General features: G+C 42.3%; 1 protein-coding gene across 1 annotated transcript in view; it reads right to left on the minus strand.

Annotated features, from left to right (window-relative positions):
• The window catches only part of LOC148506847 (uncharacterized), a 119,549-nt gene that overhangs the window by 58,787 nt on the left and 35,552 nt on the right, over nucleotides 1-25,210 (minus strand). Inside the window, exon 3 of the mRNA XM_088446091.1 lies at nucleotides 6,837-7,148. Coding sequence (XP_088302217.1) covers nucleotides 6,837-7,148 — 312 coding nt within the window. The remainder of the gene's footprint in view (nucleotides 1-6,836; nucleotides 7,149-25,210) is intronic.

Genomic DNA, 25,210 nt, shown 5'->3' on the forward strand with positions numbered 1-25,210 from the left:
GTGATATCTCTGTTCTTTTCTAACTTCGTTAATGCCTCTTTTTCCTTTTTAGATATGTTAAAGTATGGTTTATTATTTTTCAAGTCTATTTGTTCCATTTCTTTGCAGACTATTCAATTGAAACTCTCAAGAAAACACCCTCTACTGAAAGTTGGATTAAATGTGGACTTTGGTCTAAAAGAAATCCTTTCTTTTTCTAGAAAGTCTTTCTTTATGACTTATAAAATATTTCTTTAAGGAAAGTTTATGTACAAAGTTTTGTATATCAATATATGCTTCAAATTTATTGAGCTTATTCACTGGGGCAAATTTTAATCCCTTGCTTAAAATATTATTTTCTTCTTTGCTCAATTGATAAGTACTAAGGTTGAATGTTTTGGTAGTGTTCTCTTTACATATGATCTCACTGTTTGGTTAAAATTTTTGTTTTCTTAAACCCTTTTCCCTTTTGCCCCTATGGGTCCTTTTCTTTTTCTTACTATTAATATATATCTGTTTCTGTTCTTTTTCCAGTTTTCCTCTAAAAAATCCTCATTCCCTAGTACTTCGTATCTAATAGGTTTCAAGGAATAGTCACTTCTCTTTGTTCTGTCCCTATTGTATGTTCTTTTTCTTTCCAATGTATGGTTGTAATGTCCCCCATCTTCCCTGACATAATGTCTGTGGTGCATATCAGGAGGCTCATTTCTTTCCCGATAAGTAGAATTATTGGTATTCATTTTCCTCGCATCTCTAAAGTGTATTTGTTTCTTGGGAGCTAAATCATATTTATTTGTTAAAAAAGACCTCCTTCTACTTGGGGACCTACGTGTTCTCATTCTCATTAATTAATTCTAATTCTTTATATTCCCTTGAATCTCGAAAAGGATTGATTAGTGTGGTTAGTTCTAAAATTTCATTCTCCATACCTATAAGGTTCTACATCCTTTCTTTGATGATTAAATTCATCAGAGAATTTGAAAAAAATGTTTAAGATTATGTTCCACTCTTTTTCAAACTCCTCATTAAGTGTATTGAATGTACATATATTTTTGATTTGTAATCCTTTTGGTACAATTTGGTCATCTAAATAACTTTCAAGTGTGGCTATTTCCCACCATGCTTTACTCTCACGTATAAGCACTTTCTCTAATTTAGACATGACACCCATAAGGTCTTCATCCATCAAGATGGTAGCGTCTGTATCTATGTTGTTCCTTACATCAAAAACGGAGTTGATTAATAATTTCCTTTTATCTCTATATCCCAGCATGGTCAGCGGGTAAAAAAATGTGTTATAAAAATTATGGTTTTAATACCGTGTTTGAAAGACTCTTCATGAGTACAAAATATGCCGGTATACCGGTCAAGACTTCCAATGTAAAAATTATATTTGGATTACCTGCTATCCAAAATAAATGGGTCATACTGTATTTTGGAGCGCTGGTAATCTAAATATAATTTTTACATTGCAAATCTTACCAGTATACTGGCCTGATTTGTGCCCATGAACAGTCTTTTTCAAATACTGTATTAATACCATAATTTAGAAAAAACAAAGATCGGGGCGCTGTACAACTAAACGGTTGATTAAATAGTTATGTTGGGAACACAATGGTAGGAGGGAGACACTACAGAAGAGCAATCAAGGCCTCAAGTGATTGCTGCTACCAATAGAGGTGCTGACCCTCTTGATAAAACCAATACAAGACAAAAAAGGAGCGCTATCTCTAGAGGTCTGAGTGTACTAGTTTATAAATAAACCAACAAGGAAAAAATATCACAGAATATCAGGAATATAAAGTCTCGCAAATGATTAAATAAATGACAAAATCTTAATAGACATAAAAATATTGCAATTACAGATACCCAATGGGAAAAAAATTTCACACAGACAACAATAACATTAAATTAGTAACAAGAACATGAAACATGAAAATTAAAAAATAAAGGATAAAAAGCTACAATGGAATGTGACAAATTAACAATCGCTGGATGCAATAATCCTAAAGATGATCCGTAGACCCTGATCCGAAAGCTGTCGTGAGTAATGACTAAGATGTCAATTCTCCAATAATGTGCAACACTGTTGCCAATTTGTATCAAAAAATGTCCTGTAAGGTAAGATGAACAAAATCAAGTCTACTGTTAGTGTGTAGTCTATAGATATCTGCAGCTGAGTGGGTTCATATTGCATCCATGTGAACAGCCAAAAATAAGAATTCATCTCAATCCCTATGCACAGTGATATTAAATGGATTCCCAGAATAAGCACTGCTCCTTTACAAGTAAGCACCGATGATATTGGGCCTGATTCAGACCCACTCGCGAGCGGCTGTCCGCTCGCAAGTGGGTCGATGTTCTGGACTGAGCATGCGCACGACGGAGGGAGCTCCGTCGTGCGCATGCGCCAGACTCGACGAGCGAAGGAAAGTCCTTCGCTCGTTGTGTCTGATCAAAGGGGGCGTGCTGTCGATGTTGATTGACAGCACGCCCCCTTTGGTAGGCGTGCCGGGGGCGTGCCTCCCTGACGGGGCGTTCCCACGGGAATGCCTCCCGTCAGAAGCCGGCCCACTGACATCACTAGTGATGTCAGTGGGAGTGATTTTGGCTCTGATAGAGCCAAAATCACTCCGGAGCTTGCGGTTGAAAACCTCAACCGCAGGCTCCGGCTCGCAGTTTCGATGGTCGCGATGGTCAAGACCATCGCGGCCATCAAACTGCACGCTCGTATAGCCTGTGGGTGGTGACCCACAGCTATACGAGCGTCCAGGAGGACGCTCCATTTTCATGGAGAGCGGCCCTCATTCAGAGCGTGCGCTCTGCTCAGAGCGTACGGCTCTGAATGAGGGCCATAGTCTCCTTTTGAGAAACCAAGGTGGGTTAAAACAGTAGAAAAGTCCCAATGCTGGGATCTATTGTGAGGTACATGAATAGCGATGTGAACCAGGAGACGGGACACACTGAGAGGATCAGTCGTGTGCCGCTGATGAGGTAAATATAGTACCTTCAATCTCCGGTGTGGGGACACGCTGGAGGGATCAGTCATGTGCCGCTAAGGAGTCAGTGCGGTACCTTCAATCTCCGATGCAGGGGTTTTCACAACACTTGACTGTCCGGGTTGCACATTATTGGAGAATTTACATCTTAGTCAATACTCACGGCAGCTTTCAGATCAGGGTCTACGGATCTTCTTTAGGATTATTGCATCCAGCAATTGTTAATTGGTCACATTCCATTGTAGCTTTTTATCCTTTATTTTTTAATTTTCTTGTTTCATGTTCATGTTACTGATTTAATGTTATTGTTGTCTATGTGAAAAAAAAATTCCCATTGGGTATCTGTAATTGCAATATTTTTATGTCTATAAAGATTTTTTCATTTATTTAATCATTTGCAAGACTTTATATTCCTGATATTCTGTGATATTTTTTTCCTTGTTGGATTATTTATAAACTAGTACACTCAGACCTGTAGAGATAGCGCTCCTTTTTTGTCTTGTAAAAGCATAATTTTTATAATTGACAGTTATCAACTGGACACAGCATATGGACTTTAAAACAATAATTTTATTTTTATTATTTATTTTTTATTATATATTTTATACATATAGCACCATTCCCACTGTTTACCTGTAATCCCATAACAGTCTGGATCCTACAGTTATTGGCCATATTTTGGAGAGCAGGTAATCTTAATATAATTTTTACATTGGAAATCTTGACCAGTATACCGGCCTGATTTGTGCTCATGAACAGTCTTTTTCAAATACAGGTTGAGTCTCCCATATCCAAAATGCTTGGGACCAGGGGTATTTTGGATAATGGAATATTCCGTATTTTGGAATATTTGTATAACATATTGAAATGTCTTAGAAATAGGGCCCAAATCTTAACACAGAATGCATTTATGATTCATATACACTTTATACACACAGCCTGCAGGTAATTTTATACAATATATTCAATAATTTTGTGGTTGATACAAAGTTTGTGTACATACATGAAATTAATTTATGTTTCATATACACATTATACACAAAGCCTATAGGTCATTTTATACTTTATTTTTAATAATTTTGTGCCTTAAACAAAGTTTGTGTACATTGAACCAACAAAAAGCAAACGTTTCACTATCTCAGTCATGCTGAAAATATTCCGTATTTCGGAATATTCCGTATTTCGGAATATTTGGATATGGGAGACTCAACCTGTACTGGATTAGAACTATAATTTTTATAATTGAGTTATCAACTGGACACAGGATATGAACTTTTAAATAATAAATTTATTTGTATTATTTATTTTATATTATATATTTTTATACATATTTTTTATGTATATATATATATATATATATATATATAAATTCAGTGTGCATTAAGATATGCATAGCTATTTATTCTACATGTGCAATTGTGGATTATGGTGATTTATAGCTACTATATCAAGCTACTGGAGAGACTTGTCTACACTTGCCTCACACACTTTCTTAACACCCACAACTTATTGGACCCACTTCAGTCTGACTTTCATTCCCAGCACTCCACAGAGACCGCACTGACTAAGGTAGTAAATGATCTGGTCACTGCCAAGGCTAAAGGCCATTACTCACTCCTAATTCTTTTAGATCTCTCTGCTGCTTTTGACACTGTTGACCACTCTTCTTGTACAAACATTACAATCCCTAGGTCTTAAGGACACAGCTCTTTCTTGGTTCTCTTCCTACCTATCTGATCACTCTTTTTCTGTTCATTTTGTGGACTCTGTCTCCTCTTCCCTACCTTTATCAGTTGGAGTACCGCAAGGCTCTGTTTTAGGTACTTTGCTATTCTCAATCTATACCACCTCTGTTGGCAAACTAATCTGCTCTTTTGGATTTCAGTACCATCTGCATGTGAATGATATTCAAATCTACCTATCCTCTCCAGATTTATCACCATCTGTATTGGTCCATGTCACTGGATGTATTTCTATCATTTCATCTTGGATGTCATCTCGCCACCTGAAATTTAATTTTTCTAAAACAGAATGAATTATATTTTCACCGGTCAATAACAGTTACCAACCTGATATCTTTATCACTGTTGATAACTCAACAATCCACCCCGCCCCACATGCTCAATGCCTTGGTGTCATCCTTGACTCTGAACTGTCCTTTGTTCCCCACATTCAATCTGTCTCAAAATCATGTTACATACATCTAAAAAACATATCCAAAATTCGACCATATCTCACACAAGACACTACAAAATCTCTCCTTACTGGTCTTCCCAAAAACAGGCTGTTGCCATTACAATCCATTATGAATGCAGCTGCGAGGCTTATCTTCCTTGCCAAATGTTCGTCTGCTGCCCCGCTCTGTCAGTCCCTCCATTGGTTGCTGGTTTTCTACCGTATTCAATACAAAATACTGTTACTTACACATAAGGCCATTAACCAAATTACACCAACATACATCTCTTCACTCATCTCAAAATATCTCCCAACCTGACCTCTCCGCTCATCCCCACGCATTATTTGCTCCCATTTGTGGTTACAGGACTTTGTTCGGGTTGTACCCACTCTATGGAATGCCTTACCACGCACAACAAGACTTACCTCTAGTCTTCAATCCTTCAAGCGTTACCTAAAAACTCACCTCTTCAGACAAGCTTATCAGATTCCAGAACCGACCACATAACCTTCATAGCTTCCATGTCTTATTACATCCCCTCTCACAGTAAACATATAACCCTACACATTGTCTTTCTTTCACATACTCCTGACGTTTGGCCAACATTCCTCTGTGACTGGATCATGCAGCCCACCAAGAAACTCTGCATTCTGGCTGGACCAAATTGCAATATATAGCACCTATCCTTGTGTATCAATGCCCTCTTACCTCTATGTCTGTCTGTTATTACCCTGTGTTGTTCTACAAATGTTTCCGATTGTAGCTCAATGGAATATGCTGTGTTATATAAGAAACTGTTAATAAATAAATGATTGAATTGTTACATGGTATAAAATGAGATGCTGTACTGTATCTTATTTGTAAAGTTTTGTACTTAGTTAAATAAATTTGATTATTTATTCCTTAGTACTTTGGAAATGTACTATACTATTCAATTTATTACCTCATTGATAGGTTGATCTTACTAACTCAGATCTTTATTGACTAAATTGGCATTTTTTAGCACAGTATTTATTTTTTATACTGTAGCAATAACTATAAGTTGCACCATTTCAAACTAGTCTTTACTACATATATTATACTCAGAATTACAATTGTCTTAAACTAAAGCTGGGTACACACGTAAAGATTTTCTGTCCAATCATCCAACTAGTTGATTGGTTGGAATGAAAATCTGGTAAGGTATGAAAGCAAATGACAATCAGCAATTTGCTCCCAAATGCCGGAAAATGGCCAAAAACTGTTGTTTGAACAAATTGTTTAGATCAAACATTTAACAAACTTGTCTGGCGACCATTTTCATCTGTTTTCTGGCATTTAGAAGCAAATTGCTGATCATCATTTACTCCCATACGTTACCAGATTTTTATTCCAACCAATCAACTAGTTGGCTGGTTGGACAGAAAATCTTTACATGTGTACCCAGCCTAAAACTGGTCCTATACTGACCACTTTCTGCTCAATGTTACCCTAGCAGATGATTGCACCTTGTTAAAAGATATAAAATAGAATTTCCCTTTACCACACACATAAATAAGTCTAGCCATTACACTCTCTGTAGGGTAATAAGGTGTAGGGAAAAATGTTTACATCTTTTCTATAGATTTGTCTGATGTAGAGACATCTGCGTCCCCTGTAGAGGGGGGATGGGTTTATAGCGCCTATTAGTAACAGAGACTTACGTAGAATGAGAAGTTGTGTTCCATGTACAGAACATGCTCCTTCACCAGTAGAGAGATGAATGGACAGGCAGTACCAGCCTTGGTGTGACTCATTTACTTGGCTGATTGAGAATAAAATATTGGTGCTCTTGGTGCAGTTCATTTCATGGGTTTTTGTGCCACATCCAGCTTGCGTTGCGTCCCACCACACATGACAGGCAGTCACATTAATGTTACTATTGTTCTTAGTTCTTATTTTAGAGAGAACAGTCACAGTGTCTCCAGCGAGTGCAGGGATAAAAGATGGCTGCTCCAGAATCACGTCTTTCTCACCTGAGGCACAAAGCACAGAGACATATTATATAATATAACTGAGATGGGCAGAGGAAGTGATGTGATTCCTGTATACTGTACATGTCTGGCTCTACCGTCATTAAAGCCCCTTTTTCATGTTTGATTGTCACTTGTATATTTCAAAAGACACAAGGACAGATGGAGCGTAATATTAGTATTAATAATGTAGTATGAAATCCATTACAGGGGCCATTAAAACAAATCAGAAAATGTAGAAAAGATTTTAAAATCCAATCTAACTTTCCAAAATATGTTACAAATGTCAGTAATGGAAGCACAGTAACAATTCTTAATGTTCTGTCTTCTGGGATCTTATTTGTTCGAGGCATGAGTGACATCAGGCAATGCTTCCTGTAAGTATAACAAACTCAATATTGTGAGTGGTTTTTATAGGGAATCTATCAAATACTAGCAATCTTGTCTCATCCATTGCTCTCCAGATTAGCTAGCTACTGAGGTTACTTTGCTTTTCTTGAGGTAATTAGCCTAGGGGTAAATATACAGATAAATATATACACTGTATATAGTAAAGCATTATCTCACACAATCCCCTTTTATCAGGACCAGCTCTTGGGGTGTTCGACCAGTGCGGTCGAACAGGGGTGCAACCCCATAGAGGGCACAGCTCTCCCAACTTCCAGATTTCAGCAGGACAGCACTGTCCCGCTGTTCCACCCATGAGACGAAGTGACCCATGGGTGGTCTGGTCCCCAGGGTAGATGAATGGATGCTGTGTGCATGCGTGCGGCATCCATTCTGTGGCGGGAGGGAGATGAGGGAAGCCCAGATAGTGACAAAGTACGGGGCTTGCTACCATCCTGAAATTACAAATAATGACACTTAGGGGATGTGGCCTATGGTAATTAGGCCACGCCCCCATGTTTGGTCCCATGCGGGACTAGTGGGTACTTTATAACATTCCGGCACAGGGCGCGGCTACCCCTGTAGCCGGCCCTGCCTCTTATTACTCACTTAAATATTAATATATCAGTGACACACAACCAGTTTTTATATCCACACAGTCTCGTACACAGTATTTCAATATTCCAAATGGATCTCCATGACTTAATTAACTACAATTAAAATAAGATAAAGATTGACCTCTGTAGGTCCGTGAACTGTTGTACCATGTGCACTAGCAATGCACCCTTTAGACACTAGAGCATAGAGGTAAAGGCCTCTAAATTATGGTCCTACATAGACTGTTGGTGAGTTCCAAGATTCTTTAGTTTATGTACCTGACTACAATGTTTATATTGGTTGTGTTGCTGTGCCCACAAAATTTTTGTTAGACCATCTATAATCATTATATTTATCTACAATAGTGTATTACACCTAGTCTGTTAGAATATTGTTGTACTATTTTTGGCAATTAGTGTTGTAGGTCTTGTGTACTGTTGTTAAGTAGTTAGATTTGGTGAGTGGCTACAGAGCAGTAGAGTAATCTGATTGGGTGAGCTGCATGTTTTATTTTGCAGGTGCAGTAGGAGAAGGTCAAGTAGGCTAGATTGAACATGGTGTGTAGTGATCTCTGTGTGTGTCTATCTCCTTGTAGGACAGGTGTTTCCGATGCATGACAGACCATCTGTGTATCTACTCATAGTCCAAGTCTGACTGACACACATGGGTGCTAAAACAGACTAAAGGTGTTTGCAGTAGACTGGTATCAGATTTGTTATACTGGCAGCTGTCAACTGGGTGTGAGCAAACCCATAGGAGATAATAGTCTTCCTTTTTGCCTCCAAACTCCTTGAGCATACTGTTTACAACCGCCTTACCATCTATCTTTCCTCCCATTCCCTCCTTGACCATTTCCAGTCAGCTTCTGTTCTCTCCACTCCACTGAAACTGACCTCATGAAAGTCAGCAATGACCTCCTTGCTGCCAAATCCAAGGGCCACTACTCTCTGCTCATTCTCCTTGATGTCTGTGCTGCTTTCGACACTGTGGACCACACTCTTCTGCTGCAAATCCTTCACTCCCTTGGTCTACATGATACTGCCCTCTCCTAGCTGTCCTCCTACCTCTCTGACCGATCCTTCTCCTTCTCCTCTCATGAGTCCTCTCCCTCCCCATAGCCTCTTACAGTAGGTGTTCCCCAATGTTCTGTTCTTGGGCCTCTCCTAATCTCCCTCTATACGTCCTCTAGGTGAACTCATCAGCTCCTTTTACCTCCATTATCATCTCTATGCTAATGATATTGAGATCTACCTTTCCTCCCCTGACTTCTCCCCCTCTCTCCTTACACGTATCTCCAACTGTCTCTGCTATCTTCTCCTGGATGTCCTAGCGATTTCTTAAACTTAATATGTCTAAAACTGAGCTGATCATCTTCCCACCCTCCCATATAACCTCACTTCCCACTATTTATTAATTGATGGCCTAACTATCTCCTTTAGCCCCAAAGTGCACCATCTTGGAGTTACCCTGGACTACTCCATCACCTTCAAACCACATATCCAGAACCTCTCGCAGTCCTGTCATTTCCATCTCAAAAATGTTTCCAAGATCAGATCCTTTCTTATCCAGGATGCTACTAAAACCATATACACTCACTGGTCATCTCCAGATTGGACTACTGTAACCTCCTCCTATCTGGCCTCCCCAACTCCCATTTCTCTCCTCTCCAGTCTGTCCTCAATGCTGCTGCTCAGCTCATCTTCCCTTCCAAATCCTCTACTTCTGCCTTCCCTCTTCCTACAAGGCTCCCCTTTCCTTTTAGAACACAATTCACGGTTCTCACACTCACTTACAAAGCCCTCACCCATTCCACTTCCATTTACATATCTGACCTAATCTCCCTTCACTCCCCTATCCACCCTCTTTATTCAACAAAAGCATGACACCTCTCATGCCAACTGATTACTTCCTCCTACTCCTGCCTCCAAGATTTTGCCCATGCTGCTCCCCACCTTTGGAACTCTCTCCCTCTCCCCATCAGACTCTGCACCTCTCTACAATCCATCAAATGGGCTCTCAAGACCCACTACTTCATCATAGCCTTCCAGTTCTCATCCTAACTTGCTGCTACATGCTCCTTCCTCCCTGTCTACCCCATATGTGTCAACCCAGTTTATCTGCCCCTCCCCCTTATAGTGTAAGCTCTTATGAGTGGGGCCCTCTGCCCTCTTGTGCTTCTCCTTACTTTACTTTTACCTACTTCTTACTCCACACTAGGGCACCTAACACTTGGTTGCTTATGCTCTGTTGCTTATCTGGGTGTTATGGTTGCTAATGTAGCATTGTATATTATCCATGTCCTGATCCTGTATTGCATTGTATTGTACTGTAAGTCGCTGGTCACCGATTTGTTTATGTACTGTGTAAGGTGCTGCAGAATGCTTGTGGCGCCATATAAATAAATGATAAAAATAATAATTAAAGGGAGCCCAAGGTGCTTGTGTCTGTGAGTATAACTTCCTGATCCAGTTAAGTAAGGAGTTCCCAATACTTCCCTTCTGTTTATTTATTTAATCCTCACATATTTTATTGATCAAGGCATTGCCCGACCTACATTTTAGAACAAGCTGCAGGTCATCCATTGTATTGAAGTTGGTGGCACAAGGAGTACAGTAAGTGCCCAATTACACAGCACCTACAACCTCAACACACTCTTACTGAGTCACCAGGGATGTCTCTTTGGCAATTGGGAATCTTGGATATCTCGGGTATGAAATCCTTTTGTATATTCCTTTTTACTCACCTTGAGTACATTTATACTTTCTGTTTAAGTCACCCCTATTTTTTTCAGTGTAAGCATATGACTTTATATAATATTTTATAATATAATAGTTCCCCTTTTACTAATATACAGTATAATTATTCTTATTCTTATCCTTTATTTATATGGCACCACAAGGGGAAAGCAGCATGTTACAGAGTACATAGGAACAGAATGAACAGAACAGGTAAAAAGTGACTTACAGTACATAACACTGAGAATAACCTCTCATATTATTTTTATAGAATAGTGGCAAAATCCATACCCCATAATTGAGATGTGGTCATTTTTATTATATTGCACAATCTGCAACAGATTTGTACACCAATCTAACGCTTAGTAGTGAAATACTCAGGGCCCCATTTATCAAAATGTTCGGGGGTTTACCTCATATATTAAGTATCTCCCAGATGTATTAAGGAGGGACCGCAGCAGGAATCTCCGATACCTGCTGTGATCCCTCAATTACCGCTATCAGCTGTATCCTCCATAGGTTACTATGGGGGATGCGATGCTGCCAAATTTACCAATATCCGGAATGTGATGCATTCCAGATATTGGCTCCTGCAGCTAATGCCATCTGAAGATGGCATTAGCCACTGTATCCTATGGGCTACACTGCACACTATTAACCAGCAGAGGGATCCGCCGGAGCCCTCCCCGGCTATAGCGGTTGTGCATGTGCAGTCCGCAGGATTGTGCATGCGTGGCAGCCCCTGCACTGGCCGACAGCTCTCCGGAGACATCGCAGGAATGGGCTCCTATAGGAGCCCGTGTCCCTGCATGTCCCGGATGATACACCAAGCTGCTATGATCGCATCTTGCAATACGATCATGGGCGGTACTTTCATGTCCTGATCGCATTGCAAAAGTGATCATTAATTAATGGGGGCTAAAGAGTGCAGACAGACATCTCCCACTTAGCTCCAAACAGAGACCTAGAACATTCATGGTATTACCGCTTTTCCATCATACTGCAGTGCTGCATGCTAGAGCTATACACTGAGCATCTGGTAAACTGTATCACAACCTGCTCTGCTCAATCTATGGGTCTGATTCACAGCTGGACGCAATGGCGATTATGGACACAGAGCCTGATTCAGACCCGCTCGCAAGTGCTTGAGTGTTCGCGAGCGGGTCGATGGTGTGCTCTGCGCACGTGCAGTGGCCGCACTGCGCGTCGCAAGCCCCGGAGTGAGAGAAAATCTCTCGCTCCGTGGCTCACTACAAAAGGGGTGGCTGTCGATGTTGATCGACAGCTCGCCCCATTTTGTAGGCGTGGCCGGGGGGTGGCTTCACAAATGGAGGCGTTCCCATGCGAACGCCTGCAGTTTGTGGGCGGCCCCACTGACATCACCAGTTATGTCAGTGAGAGAGCTTCCTGCTCTATTACAGCCAGAAGCTCTCTGGGGCTTGCGGCCACAAGACCCTACCACAAGGGTCTCATCACAAGCCCGATGGTCGCGATGGTCTTGACCATCGCGACTATCATCCTGGCCACTCGCTATAGCTGTGGGTGGTCACCCACAGCTATGCGAGCGGCCAGAAGACCGCACAAAAAAAAAAAATGTCCAGATTCAGAGCGAGCGCTCTTTCAGAGCGTCCGTCTCTGAATCAGGGCCACAGATCGAGTGACGGTTTGCCAAGGCGCATGCACTATGAACTATGGACGCACAGAGGAATCTATAACAAATTGAGTGATAGGCTGTCAGCGTTTGGGGATGGTGGCGGGGGGTGGTCAGAAAAGGGCTGGCGTGTATGTCCGTTTAAATACCGTTTCATGGGCGTGCATTAATTAGCCCATGTGATCTCTTACGCAGCTCTATATGCCGGGAGATCTAATAAGGCTGAAGCAGGTCAGACCTGCCGCAAAGGAAAGATGGCTGCTGGATGTGCAGCAATGTTACTGATATTTACGCACATAAGCGACGCCATACGCATACGAGGAGGCAGCAGTGGGCGTCCTTATGCTCGGATAAGCTCTGTAACCATTAGCATATTTTTGCAGCTGTGATGTGTACTGAATCTCAGCTGAAATCGCATTAGCGCCCGTCTCTGAATCAGGCAATATGCTCCATTTCAACCAGCGAATCACAATTCTTATCAGAAGAGCTGCTTTGTTCATCGCAATTTTACATGCATACGGTGTTACTAAACGCCGCTATCATGTGATCATTGGTGGGATATATCGCATTTAAAATGCAATGCTTGATACATACTGCCCTGTAATTTGAAAGGAGAGCAGCTCTTATGATACCGAAAAAGGGTGATAAGCTTTCATAGGAAATAGGGTCTATGGCCCTCATTCAGAGCCGCTCGTTAACAGCAGTACGCTCGTTGCGTTCTGATGTTGACTAACCGCGCATGCGTCGGTGTAACACTGCGCATGTGCGTACGGCAGATTGCAAGCTTTTTTTGACTCGTTCCTAAAATAGCGTACAGGAAGTGACATGTCAAATGTGATTGACAGAACAGGGCGTTTTAGGGTGTTGACGGAGGTGGAGATGGAAAAACGCAGGCGTGGCGAGGCGTTTTTGGGGCGTACATACATTAGCAGATGCGAGCGTAAAATGTGTTCGGACCGACTCATACGTCACTGGATGATCCTCTTTCACTTCAAAATGCTCGCACAGCTTAGGGTCTGGATTACTCGACCACATTGGCGATGGCCTTCTCCTCCGTCCCGGGACTCCACGATGTTGTTGCGATTAATCGCGGGAGGGCAGAAAAGCAATTAGTGTTGGATTGAGAACCGGCTTGGTATGTGTTTTGAAATCAGTTTTTTGGGATAGCACAAAACCGTACGCAGGTGGAACTCAGAGCTGCTAATGTCAGGATGACACAATCAATTTGCGTACATTTGTGGGGGTTTATTTTGCCCTCAATTTGGTGGTTAGGGCCTATTGTAACAATAATGTCATCATGTTTTAATTTTCGCACCATTCTATTTGTGCCTCTTGAATTTGCCTCGTTATATGAATTTTTAAACGTTCCTTAAAGAGCCCATTTTTTTTTTTTTTTTTGGGCCAGTTTTTTCCTATTGGTCCAGGATTAAATGTAACCCATTTGTACAATAATTTCACAATCCAATGTCAGATTTTTTTTTTCAATTTATTGCTCAAACAAACAAACAAAAAAAAAAATATTGGGGACATCTTTTTTGGCCAAAGATATGTTCTAAAATCCAACAAATTGGCCCAACATAACTGTTGACATAAACATACAACAAAAAAATAAAAACATTTCACAAGAAAGGAGAGGGAAGTTTTGACCAGAAAGGAATATGAGCCAAGCACAGAAGGATTGTGGGAAAAGTCACCATTGCTGTCACCGTTTTTTCACCCATTTTGGATGGGGGAGGGAGGGCGCCAGACCGGGTCCGGGATGTCATCGGGCTGGCCTGTCCAGAGGCAGATGTTGTGGCCTCTGGACTAGGCACAGGGCTAGGTACAATTGGAGGATTGGCTGAAGTTGTGCAAGAGGTGGAGGATCCAGATGTTTCGGCAGGAAGGGAGGTCGGCTCCACCATGTGCTGGCGAACAAGCTGCTCCAGGGCAATGGCGATGCGGATGTTGGCCCTGGTATTCTCCGCCAGGGCCTGACCAATGGTCACGTTGGCCGCAGCATTTTGCTCCAGGGCCTCAGCCACCCGTAGCAGACTGGCGTCCATCCTCTGCAGAATCTCCGTATGGAAATCCGAATTGAAATTGAGTTCTGTGAGGAGGGACACTGCCTGCAAGGGGGATTGCCCTGGACTGGCTTCTGCAGGGTCCACAGCCGGATGTACTGGTTCCTCCCCTGCCGAGCCAGCAGAAATTCGGCGGCCAAGGCTCCCCTCTGGAGCAGACTCATCCGCCTGTGTCTCTGTTAGGAAAAAAGAGAAATGCCTCACATTAAAATCTACATATTGGCACACTAACATTTCTGAGTTGATGACATCAAAAGATTTACCTGGGACAACATGAGGAGCCGCAAAGTCTGGCATGTCCGTATCCATGTTGGACACGCCAAACACCTCCACAGGCTGCACACACCCCTGTGCCAGCTCTTCTAAATCCGTCAACTCCAATGACACAGGGGTGGGACCCCCACCTGTCCCCCTTGCATGCCTAGCCCTGTCCGCGAGTTTTTGCTTTAGGCGATATTTGAAGTCGCCCCATCTGTGGGAAAAAATGGAAGCCATTATCCTTTGGTTTAAAATGGTGTTTGTTTTTAGGGGGGTAAGGGTTTACTTACCGCCGTTTGACATCCCGGGCTAGACGGACATAATCACCCACCCTATTGACAGCAACGGCTAGCTCTTCCCACATTCTCCACTTCTGGCTTAGACTCATATTCCTGTCTGCCTGTGGCAGGATGTCCACACACTTCTGGATCAAAACCTCCATCTCCTTTCTTGTGAAATGTGGCTGCCTTTTTTTTTTGGCCGCTTTGGCCGGAATACTCGGCCCAGCAGCCTCTTCCATGTCATCCTCCTCACCTATTTGTGTAAATTTTCAGAATTCACAAAATCACAACTTGCCCAATCTTATGTTTCAAATTAATCATTGATACAAAATGCATGAAAGACTTACCGCCTGACTCTTGGGCATTGTTTCCCTGGTCTGTCGCCATGTCTGAGGTCCAAACAAGAAATACACCAGAATTTTAATGTGTTTTCGTGACGTATTTATACATGCGTCCTTATTTTGCGGCCGCATCATTGATTGTGCGTCCCTATGATCCCTCCTTAATTTGTGCGGGAAACGAAACACTATTTATGGCTTGGTGTGTCTCTAGTCGAGGTGGCGTTTTTGGATTGTTGGAGGTTACCTTGGCTGGAGTTTATTGATTGCGTATAAAGGAGTTGGCGGTTGGAGATTCTTTTGTTGGTTAGATTTGCGTTTTTATTTTCCGTTCTCTTTGTTGGTTTATATTTTTGGGACCTCGTTTCTTGATTTGGTAAGTTTTGTGAAGTCTAACTTTTGATCAATTGTTGTTTCATTGTGTTTCTTCTTTTTTTTTAATTCTGGATCCATAATTTCTTCTATTTTAGTTTTTGATTATTTTCGAACCAAAAGACCTTTTGATTTGGACTCTTATATATTTGCTCTTGGTAAGTCCATTTTTTATCTTGTATTTGCAAACTAATTAGCACATTTTTACTACTTACTCTTGTGACTTGTATTTGCGAACTAATTAGCGCATTTTTACTACTTACTCTTGTGACTTGTATTTGCGAACTAATTAGCGCATTTTTACTACTTACTCTTGTGACTTGTATTTGCGAACTAATTAGCGCATTTTTACTACTTACTCTTGTGACTTGTATTTGCGAACTAATTAGCGCATTTTTACTACTTACTCTTGTGACTTGTATTTGCGAACTAATTAGCGCATTTTTACTACTTACTCTTGTGACTTGTATTTGCGAACTAATTAGCGCATTTTTACTACTTACTCTTGTGACTTGTATTTGCGAACTAATTAGCGCATTTTTACTACTTACTCTTGTGACTTGTATTTGCGAACTAATTAGCGCATTTTTACTACTTACTCTTGTGACTTGTATTTGCGAACTAATTAGCGCATTTTTACTACTTACTCTTGTGACTTGTATTTGCGAACTAATTAGCGCATTTTTACTACTTACTCTTGTGACTTGTATTTGCGAACTAATTAGCGCATTTTTACTACTTACTCTTGTGACTTGTATTTGCGAATTAATTAGCGCATTTTTACTACTTACTCTTGTGACTTGTATTTGCGAACTAATTAGCGCATTTTTACTACTTACTCTTGTGACTTGTATTTGCGAACTAATTAGCGCATTTTTACTACTTACTCTTGTGACTTGTATTTGCGAACTAATTAGCGCATTTTTACTACTTACTCTTGTGACTTGTATTTGCGAACTAATTAGCGCATTTTTAAATGCTTAATAATCATTTTAACTTTTTTGAGGTTTCCCTTTCGCTTTTTGTGCACACATTTCAACACATTTTGATGTACTGTGTGAAATGTCGTTTTGCTGTTTTGCAAAATGTGTGTTTCGCATATTTTAAGTTTGGTCTAGCACAAAATTTAGAAACAAAAATGCACAGAGTGAAATGTGTCAAATAATTTTGGTGTTTAATTTCAGTTTGGACGTATCATGACAATACCCCGGCATGTAAGCAGCAATGGATGGTATCATCAAGCTGAGTTGTTTTAATTTACTTTTGGGGTGGGTCAAAAGCCTTACATTGAAATCTTTGAATTTCAGGTAGATCTGGGGCGGATTGTTCTGGCCATGCTCCCGGAAGCCGACCAACCTCAATCTCATCCCAGGCGTAGGCATCGTAGGCATGCAAGGCCCCAGGTATTTCGAACACGTGTCACCCTTTTTGGAATGCCCGATGATGAGGTTTTAAGACGCTACCGTCTACCTCCCAAAATCATCATAGACACTCTCTCATTAATAGAAAGTGATCTTGAGCGGCAAATTGACAGTCCAACAGCAATACCACCACTTACGCAATTTATGGCGGTGTTACATTTCTGTGCCTCAGGATCGTTTCAAACAACGGTGGGAATAGTGGCGGGCGTCTCCCAATCCTCCTTTTCCCGGATCCTGAGGGCAGTGATGGAGGCACTTTTCAAGCACCTCCATCATTTTATTCAAATGCCTTTGGATATGGGTGCCCTTAATGTGGCCAAGGCCAATTTTTACCAAATAGCTGCCTTCCCACACATCATAGGGGTTGTGGATGGTACTCACATACCACTTCAGCCTCCAGCACGGCTGGAGGCCATATTTCGAAACAGGAAACACTATCACTCCCTGAATGTAATGGTGGTATGTGATGCCTCCCTCCAGATCCTGTCCCTGAATGCTAAATTACCCGGAAGTGCACATGACTCCTTCGTCATCCGGCAATCAGGGATATGGCACAAATTAAACCTACAAGCTGGTGATGCGTGGCTTCTGGGTAAGTGGAGACCTTTAGTACATAACAATGTTAAGCTTGATACACAGTGTTCCTGATGTTGTCTATTCTTTTTCACAGGAGACAGTGGATATCCTTGCATGTCCTGGCTGCTCACTCCTTATTTGGCTCCCACACCAGGCCCACAAAGTGCATATAATTCCGCACTTACAGCCACGAGGCAAGTGGTGGAGCGCTGTATCGGCCTTGTAAAAGGCCGATTCCGATGCCTCCACCGCTCTGGTGGCGAGCTCATGTATTTGCCGGATATGGTGTCGAAAATTGTGGTCCTGTGTTGGATATTTCACAACATCGCCATAAGGAGTGGTGTCCCAATGCAGCCAGAGGATGCCTTACCTGAGGATGGCCCCCCCGAGGTTGGTCGGAGGTCAGTATGTGGGGGGGCCATACGCGATGATGTGGTGGCCAGATTTTTTAGGTAAGTTTTTACAAAACAACAGTGTTTATACCTAATGTGTTTGGGTTTGTTTGCGAACCTCTAATTTTTTGTTGTTTTTTTCACCATCTTCTGTTTGTTCACATAATCTTTGGCAATCCAACGCTCACTACTTCCTGCTACCCTTACTAAACCTGGATCTGGACATTTTGGGAATATATTATGGAACCCATATCGCAACGCCATGTTTGTGGAATCATGTTGGCATGGTCCTTCGTCAACCAGTTCTTGATTTGTTGATTTTGGTTTGTTTTTGTTTGGTATGTGTTGTATTTGAGATTATCACTGTGTGTTTTTTTTGTGAGTGACCACTTTGATTTATCAGTTATGTTGTGAATAAATGTTTGTAGAGTGAAATGTTCTTCCTTTTTTTGGACGTTACCAGCAAGTGTAACCAGGTTCACACACGGTACATTTGACTGTCGCCAGTTGAGCTAAAATGAAATATGTTTTCAGGTTCAAAACCCACAACAAAAGGAAGCCTGTACAATCATTTGGCTTTGTAAGATTGGCCTAAGCAGCTTGCACACCAACTAGGAACCTGTAAAATGTAGAAATATCTAATTGACACTACACCCAAAAAGGGAAATGACATTGTGACTGTTATGTGTTTCTTGTGGCTGTTTTACATACAAATACAAAACACAATCTTACTTTAAAAAAATGGAAATCCTTGCAGGAACAGTCTACTTATGTCAGGGTAAACAATCTTTGGGTTTGAAAAAACGAATTAGCCGGAACGTATGTTTGAAAAATACAATTTAATTTGAAAAAATACAACCAAAAAAAAAACTATTGGCGAAGGATGCCAGACAGACGGTCAAGGGCCACGAGCACCCCAATTATATGTTGGCGCATCTGGGCCACACAGTCTTGTACTTCGTGACGACGCCTCTGTTCCTCTGTGGGTGAGAAAAGTGTGTGGATTAATACAACAATAGGGAAACCACATTAAAAATTTTAAAATCCAACAAAATCACTCCAAAAAAAAAAAAAAAAAAATTGGGGGGTGCAAAAAATACAAGGCCTATGTACAAATTCCCCCAGGTGTGATATGTGTATGTTGAAATCAGCAGGAACAGGTAAAGGCAATCTGCTAAATCCACAAAAGTCGACCCAAAAAACCCGAATAAAGGAACGACACATGATTACATACAAACAGTTTGTGCTTAAAAAAATGGCGAAAGAAAAACATACCGGTTGACAAAACGGCAGCTCCGGAAGTCCCACCATCGTCCTCCTCGGAGGACCCTCCATTCCCCAAAGATCGGGGCGGGGTTATTACGGACTCCGGGGAGGGGGTAATTGGAAGAGGGGTGGTTGGAGGAGAGGGGGAAGTGGGACGGAGGGGAAGGAGGCCCGACATTTCTGGGAGAGGGTCTTGGAAGGCTGGGGAGGAGTGGGGAATAGGGGAATTATTGGGGGTGGAGTGTTGGCTGGGGGTTGGGGAGAGTGGGCGTGACCGCCGTCTGGCCGGACGGTGACGGCGTAGTCTTGGCTGTCCCCCTAAAAGATGTCAAACAAATTGTGGTTAGTTTCAGCACAAATCCTGGCCAAAAAACAATTTAAAATCACCCCCCACCAACAAAAAACATGCAAATATGAGTAGAATGAATAATTATGAAATAGAGGGAAAACATGGCCATGCAAATATGAGGAGAATGAATAATTATGAAATAGAGGGAAAACATGGCCATGCAAATATGAGGAGAATGAATAATTATGAAATAGAGCGAAAACATGGGCATGTAAATATGAGGAGAATGAATAATTATGAAATAGAGGGAAAACATGGCCATGCAAATATGAGGAGAATGAATAATTATGAAATAGAGGGAAAACATGGCCATGCAAATATGAGTCGAATGAATAATTATGAAATAGAGGGAAAACATGGCCAGGCAAATATGAGGAGAATTAATAAATAGGACAGACATGAAAACATGCACACGCAGTTTGGGCCACAAAGACAAACATGAAAAACAAAATACATAAAACTTACTTTCTGAAATCTGCATGCGAAAGCATGCCAGCAAGCGGGGCGTTCGCCGTTGCAGGTCCGACCACCTGCGCTCCAGCTGGCCGATGTTGCGGCGTGAGCCGAAGGAGCGCAGGCGGGCCCGTGCCTCCGCATATGCGGAACGCTTCTGCCGGTTGGTGATGGGTGGAGGCTGGCTGGTGATACGCCTATCTATCACCTCCGTTAGCACCAGCAGCTCGCGCTTGGTGAATGCGGAGGCTCTCATGATGGCAATGGTGTTTTTCCTAAAATTCATTTTTGATAAAGTGGGCAAAAAATTTCTGATTGGCTAATGTATTTGGGAAATTAACAGGAGCAATTCTATTGGTTAGTGTATGAGTCATGTGTTCGACAGGGCCAGAAATCTTTGGAGAGTTATGATAGGCTTGATGCAGTGACATGCGTAAGCAAATTTAAATAAAGAAATGAACCCCGGGAAATATGCGGGGATCCAAAGCAATAGAACAATTGTTTAATTGTGGGTAACATGTTTTTTGAGCAATAAAAGCGAATGTTTAAGCCGTACGTATTCTGCGGGAAAACACAAACACGGACAAGAGTAAAGTTTCTTTGATTGTGTTGAAAAAAAAAAACAATTAAGCTAATTGATACATTGATTGGCATGATACGATTGATGGAGGTAGGCAGAATAAAGGAGCAGGTAATCGACATCTGACAAGGCCACTTCCGGTTTATACTTGTGCGTGCGTTCCCTTCAAGCCATTTTGGGGATGTACGCTTGCTATTTCGCACGCTCGTTAGTTAGAGGAGGGGTCGTCTGAGTTTGGGGAGGATTTTTAGATGCGTTCGAAAATACGAGCGAGCCCTTGAATTTAAATATTTTTGTACGTACGCCTAACGTACGTTCGCCCGCTTGCGAGTGGGTCTGAATCAGGCCCAATGTATTTATTACTTACCTTCACACATACTGACTAATATATTTATTGAGACAGATATACAAATTATTTTTCATTCCTGAAACTTAGAGGTATATCTACAAAAGTGCAGGTTGTTAGAAGTAGAGATGTTCCCCAATTCATCAGATTCTACTTAACATTTATCTAGCACCTTATAGAAAATCAAAGCTAGAATCTGATTGGTTGCTATGGGCAACATCTCCACTTATGAAAACCAGCACTTTAGCAAATTTACCCCTTATGGTCTAGCACCTAATTTATGTACTTCCCTGGGACTCCCTAGAATAGTTTCTACTTTTAGGTTCGTTTTGGGATAATAGGGGCTTATGCTGAGTTGCACGGCATCCGTGGAAGCAGATTTACTAAGTAAGAGAAACCGAAAGATTGCATAAGAAAAGAGGTGTTTTAAACCTCTAGGATGGGGGCAGGCATGTATGCAAATTACTTGTGGGAGTTAGCCTATGGCAAGCAGGGGCGGGTTTGTAACAGGAACATTATATAGTGGGATAAAAGTGTGGGCCAAAGCCTCTTTGTTCCAGATTCCTCCAGGACAGGGAAGTGCATTTTGTCAGTTGTCATTTTCCTTAATAAAACTCTCTTAGTGCTTCTCCTTCTTCTCTCCTCCTTTTCCTTATTGTATTTAGTCATTCTTTTCATTTACTTCATATCATTGCTTTTACTTTTCCTTTCTGTCCTCAATCACTGTCACTATATTTTCTGATTTCTTGTTCTGCTGGGGGTGGGTGTAGCTATGTCCTGCCTAGTGATGAGCCTCCCCAGACCCTGGTCCCTGGCTCCACAGTGCCCCCATGTTATTAGGAGCTGCAGGTGTGGTTCCCCTATTGATAGTTCTATCCCCCCTCAGGCTGCTGCAGCAGCTTTGTGGAAGGTGTGCCAGTGCGGGGGAGGGGTGCTTCCCTTCAGTCCTTAATGCCCCTGGTCAATATCATCTTTGTGGCTGCAGTGGCCAGCACCATAGGCAAATGCAGGAGGGGTTTATGAGTGCCTTGCCTGAACCCCCCCTCAGCACACACCATGATGACTACAATAGAAATAGCATATAATACTAAAGTTGCATGTTTTTTAGGATCCCCTCAGTGTCACAAATGAAATAACTAGCACTACAGTCCCTGTTGATCTTTTAAATGTGTCAGCCAGTAGAAAAAGTTAAAAGCCAGTAATGAATATTGTTGTGCACCAACTAGATCTGGAAAACATGCACTGTACGGGGTGCACTGATATGGATCACCTATTGGATCAATTATTAATACTGGATAATACACCATCCAGTACATAAGGGGACCAATCTGTGCATCTATGTCCAGGACAGTGCATGGTTTCTTTTTCTGCCCTCTCCCAGATTCCCCAACTTGCTCATATGATCTGTAAAGGAGCCGGCACATGAAATAAAAAGATTCAGCTCAGACAGGATGGCTCTACTTCTACATATAATTGCTTACTGTGTTTGCTGGTCCTGTATATGCCAGAATTATATCATTCAGTACATTCGTATGATGTATTTTATAGCTGGTCTGTGCTGATTATGCCCTCTTAATGGTAGAAAACAGTTGCAGCAAACAGTGTCAGTATTATGCTGGGCATTGAGGTATCATTGGGGGAATAGAATGCTTTAGTGATGCGTTATATGACAGTAAGGGGTAATGGCTTTGACACTGCTTTATTTATGTATGGCACCTTAGATCTAGCTTTTATCTCCTTTGAATCATATTATCAGTCAATAGAGGAGATTGTATTATATACTGTATTCTGAGCATTTAACTTACAAAATAGACAGAATACATGTGCTACAGTGAATTTCTACAGGGTGCACAGCTTATTATTGCAATCACTGCCCCAAGCAGCTATCACCGGGAAGCTCCATTCTCAGCTATGCTCCTACTTCGACAAATATACATTGCTGGAGGTCACGCAGCCTTCGCGTCCTGCCTATGAGGGGTACAACGCGAGCAAAGCAGCTAGTTCAGTTCGTCAGGGCTAACAGCAGGCGTCTGGGGAAAATGCTTCGCCTTTAATAATTCCACCTGTACGCAGGGACGAAAATGTCATTTTCGTCACCTCTGCTTGCGATGTGGTGGCAATCACCCAGTTGCCAAGTGTTTCAAGGGGGGTGCCCAGCAGCAGCCTGCACAGCCAGCAAAAGGCACAAGTGCTAAGTAAAGTTCCATCCCCTGTCCGTGTCACAGCGATAGCAAAATGGTTGAGTTGGTACCCGGTTCTGCAGGATGCAGAATTTTCGTTAAAAGGCTTCAGTTTTGGTTTTCGTTTACCTATTTGCAGGGATGTCGACACATATTCGCCTAGAAATTTGAAGTCTGCCTTTGAATTGCCTCACATTCTTAGGGAAAAAGTGGCTGGCGAGGTTAGCGTCAGGCGCATTGCAGGGCCTTTTGCAGAACCCCCATTAGGGATCTTGTGAATTCCCCGGTGGGAGTGGTTCCCAAGAAAATTCCAGGAAAATACAGGCTCATGCAACATCTGTCTTATCCGCCAGGCTCGTCAGTAAATTTTGCCATACCAGTTGAGGTTTCCTCGGTGGTGTACCAGTCTTTTGACGATGCTTTGGATGTCATTAGGTGTTATGGTCCGGGCGCACTGATGGCTAAGATAGATGTTGAGTCAGCTTTTCGTCTACTTCCTTTGCACCCAGAGTCATTCCAGTTTATGGGTTTTTAGCTTGGACAACGGATATTGCATAGACAAATGCTTGCCTATGGGGTGTTCTGTGTCCTGTGCGTTTTTCGAGCATTTTAGCACCTTCCTACACTGGTGCGCGGAATTTATTTATTTAATTTTTGCGGTAGTCATGGAATAGCCCACTATCTCGATGACTATCTGTGTGTCGGCCCTTCCGGTTCAGGCAGATGCAGTTATCTTTTGTTTTCTTTACGAGCGCTGTTTTTTCATTTGGAGTTACCGTTGCTGCGGACAAAACGGAGGGCCCTTCCCCTTGTCATTCCTGGGTATCGAGATCTGTACCTCAGCGGGTTCTTGTCGCATTCCTCCCGATAAGCCTGTCAAGTTGCGTAATGCCATAGCGGAACGCACGGCTTCCAGTAGAATTACCCTGCGGCAGGCGCAATCCCTCCTGGGCCTGTAAAGTAATTCCAATGGGCAGAGCTTTTTCACGTAAATTGGAAAGGGCCACGGCTGGTGTCACTAACCGAGACATTTGCTATGTTTATCCTCAGAGATTAAGCAGGACCTCTCTGTCTGGGTCTCGTTTCTTCGGGATTTTAATGGCGTTCGGTTGTGGATGTCTCCAGCCGCTGACAATTTGCAGCTGCAGCTGTTCACCAACGCAGCAGGCACCACAGGGTTCGGATGTTACCTTGATGGCTCCTGGTGCGTTGGCCGTTGGCTGGAAGAATGGGTGGGAAAGGGTTTGACTAAGGACTTACTCCTTCTCAAACTCTTTCCCATAATGGTTTCCTTGGAAATCTGGGGGGAATGGTTACGCAATCGCAGCATCATTATCAGGTGTGACAACCTGGGCGTGGTCCATGCGATACAATCAGCAACATGCGGCTTCCCTGCTGGTTTTGCGCTTGCTAGCGCAGCTGTGCTCACATGTTTGCGCTGTAACATCATGTTTAAGGCAAGACACGTTCCTGGGGTGGAGAATGAGATAGACGATGCGTTATCACGTTTCCAGTGGGCTAGGTCCCGATCTGTGGCCCCTGGTGCTGACGTTGTGCTTTGCCCCTCTTATGTTTGGCAGGTGATCGAGCCGGCATGGAGGGCTTAGCAGAACAGTCTTTAGCCCCCTCCACGTTGCGAGCATATCGGCAGGCATGGAATGAATGGGAAGATTATTCCCGTAGCAGCAAACAGGCAGGTAAGAGTCAGCATCGTTCGATGCTTTCTTTTATTTGGAGTCTCCATTTGGCTGGCAGATCCAGGGCTTCTGTTGCGCGCTCTTTGGGGGGCATTGCATTTTATTGTAAATTGAAGGGCCAAC

Source organism: Taudactylus pleione, unplaced genomic scaffold (genome assembly GCF_031769625.1).
Source record: "Taudactylus pleione unplaced genomic scaffold, aTauple2 ptg000393l, whole genome shotgun sequence".
NCBI lineage: Eukaryota > Metazoa > Chordata > Amphibia > Anura > Myobatrachidae > Taudactylus > Taudactylus pleione.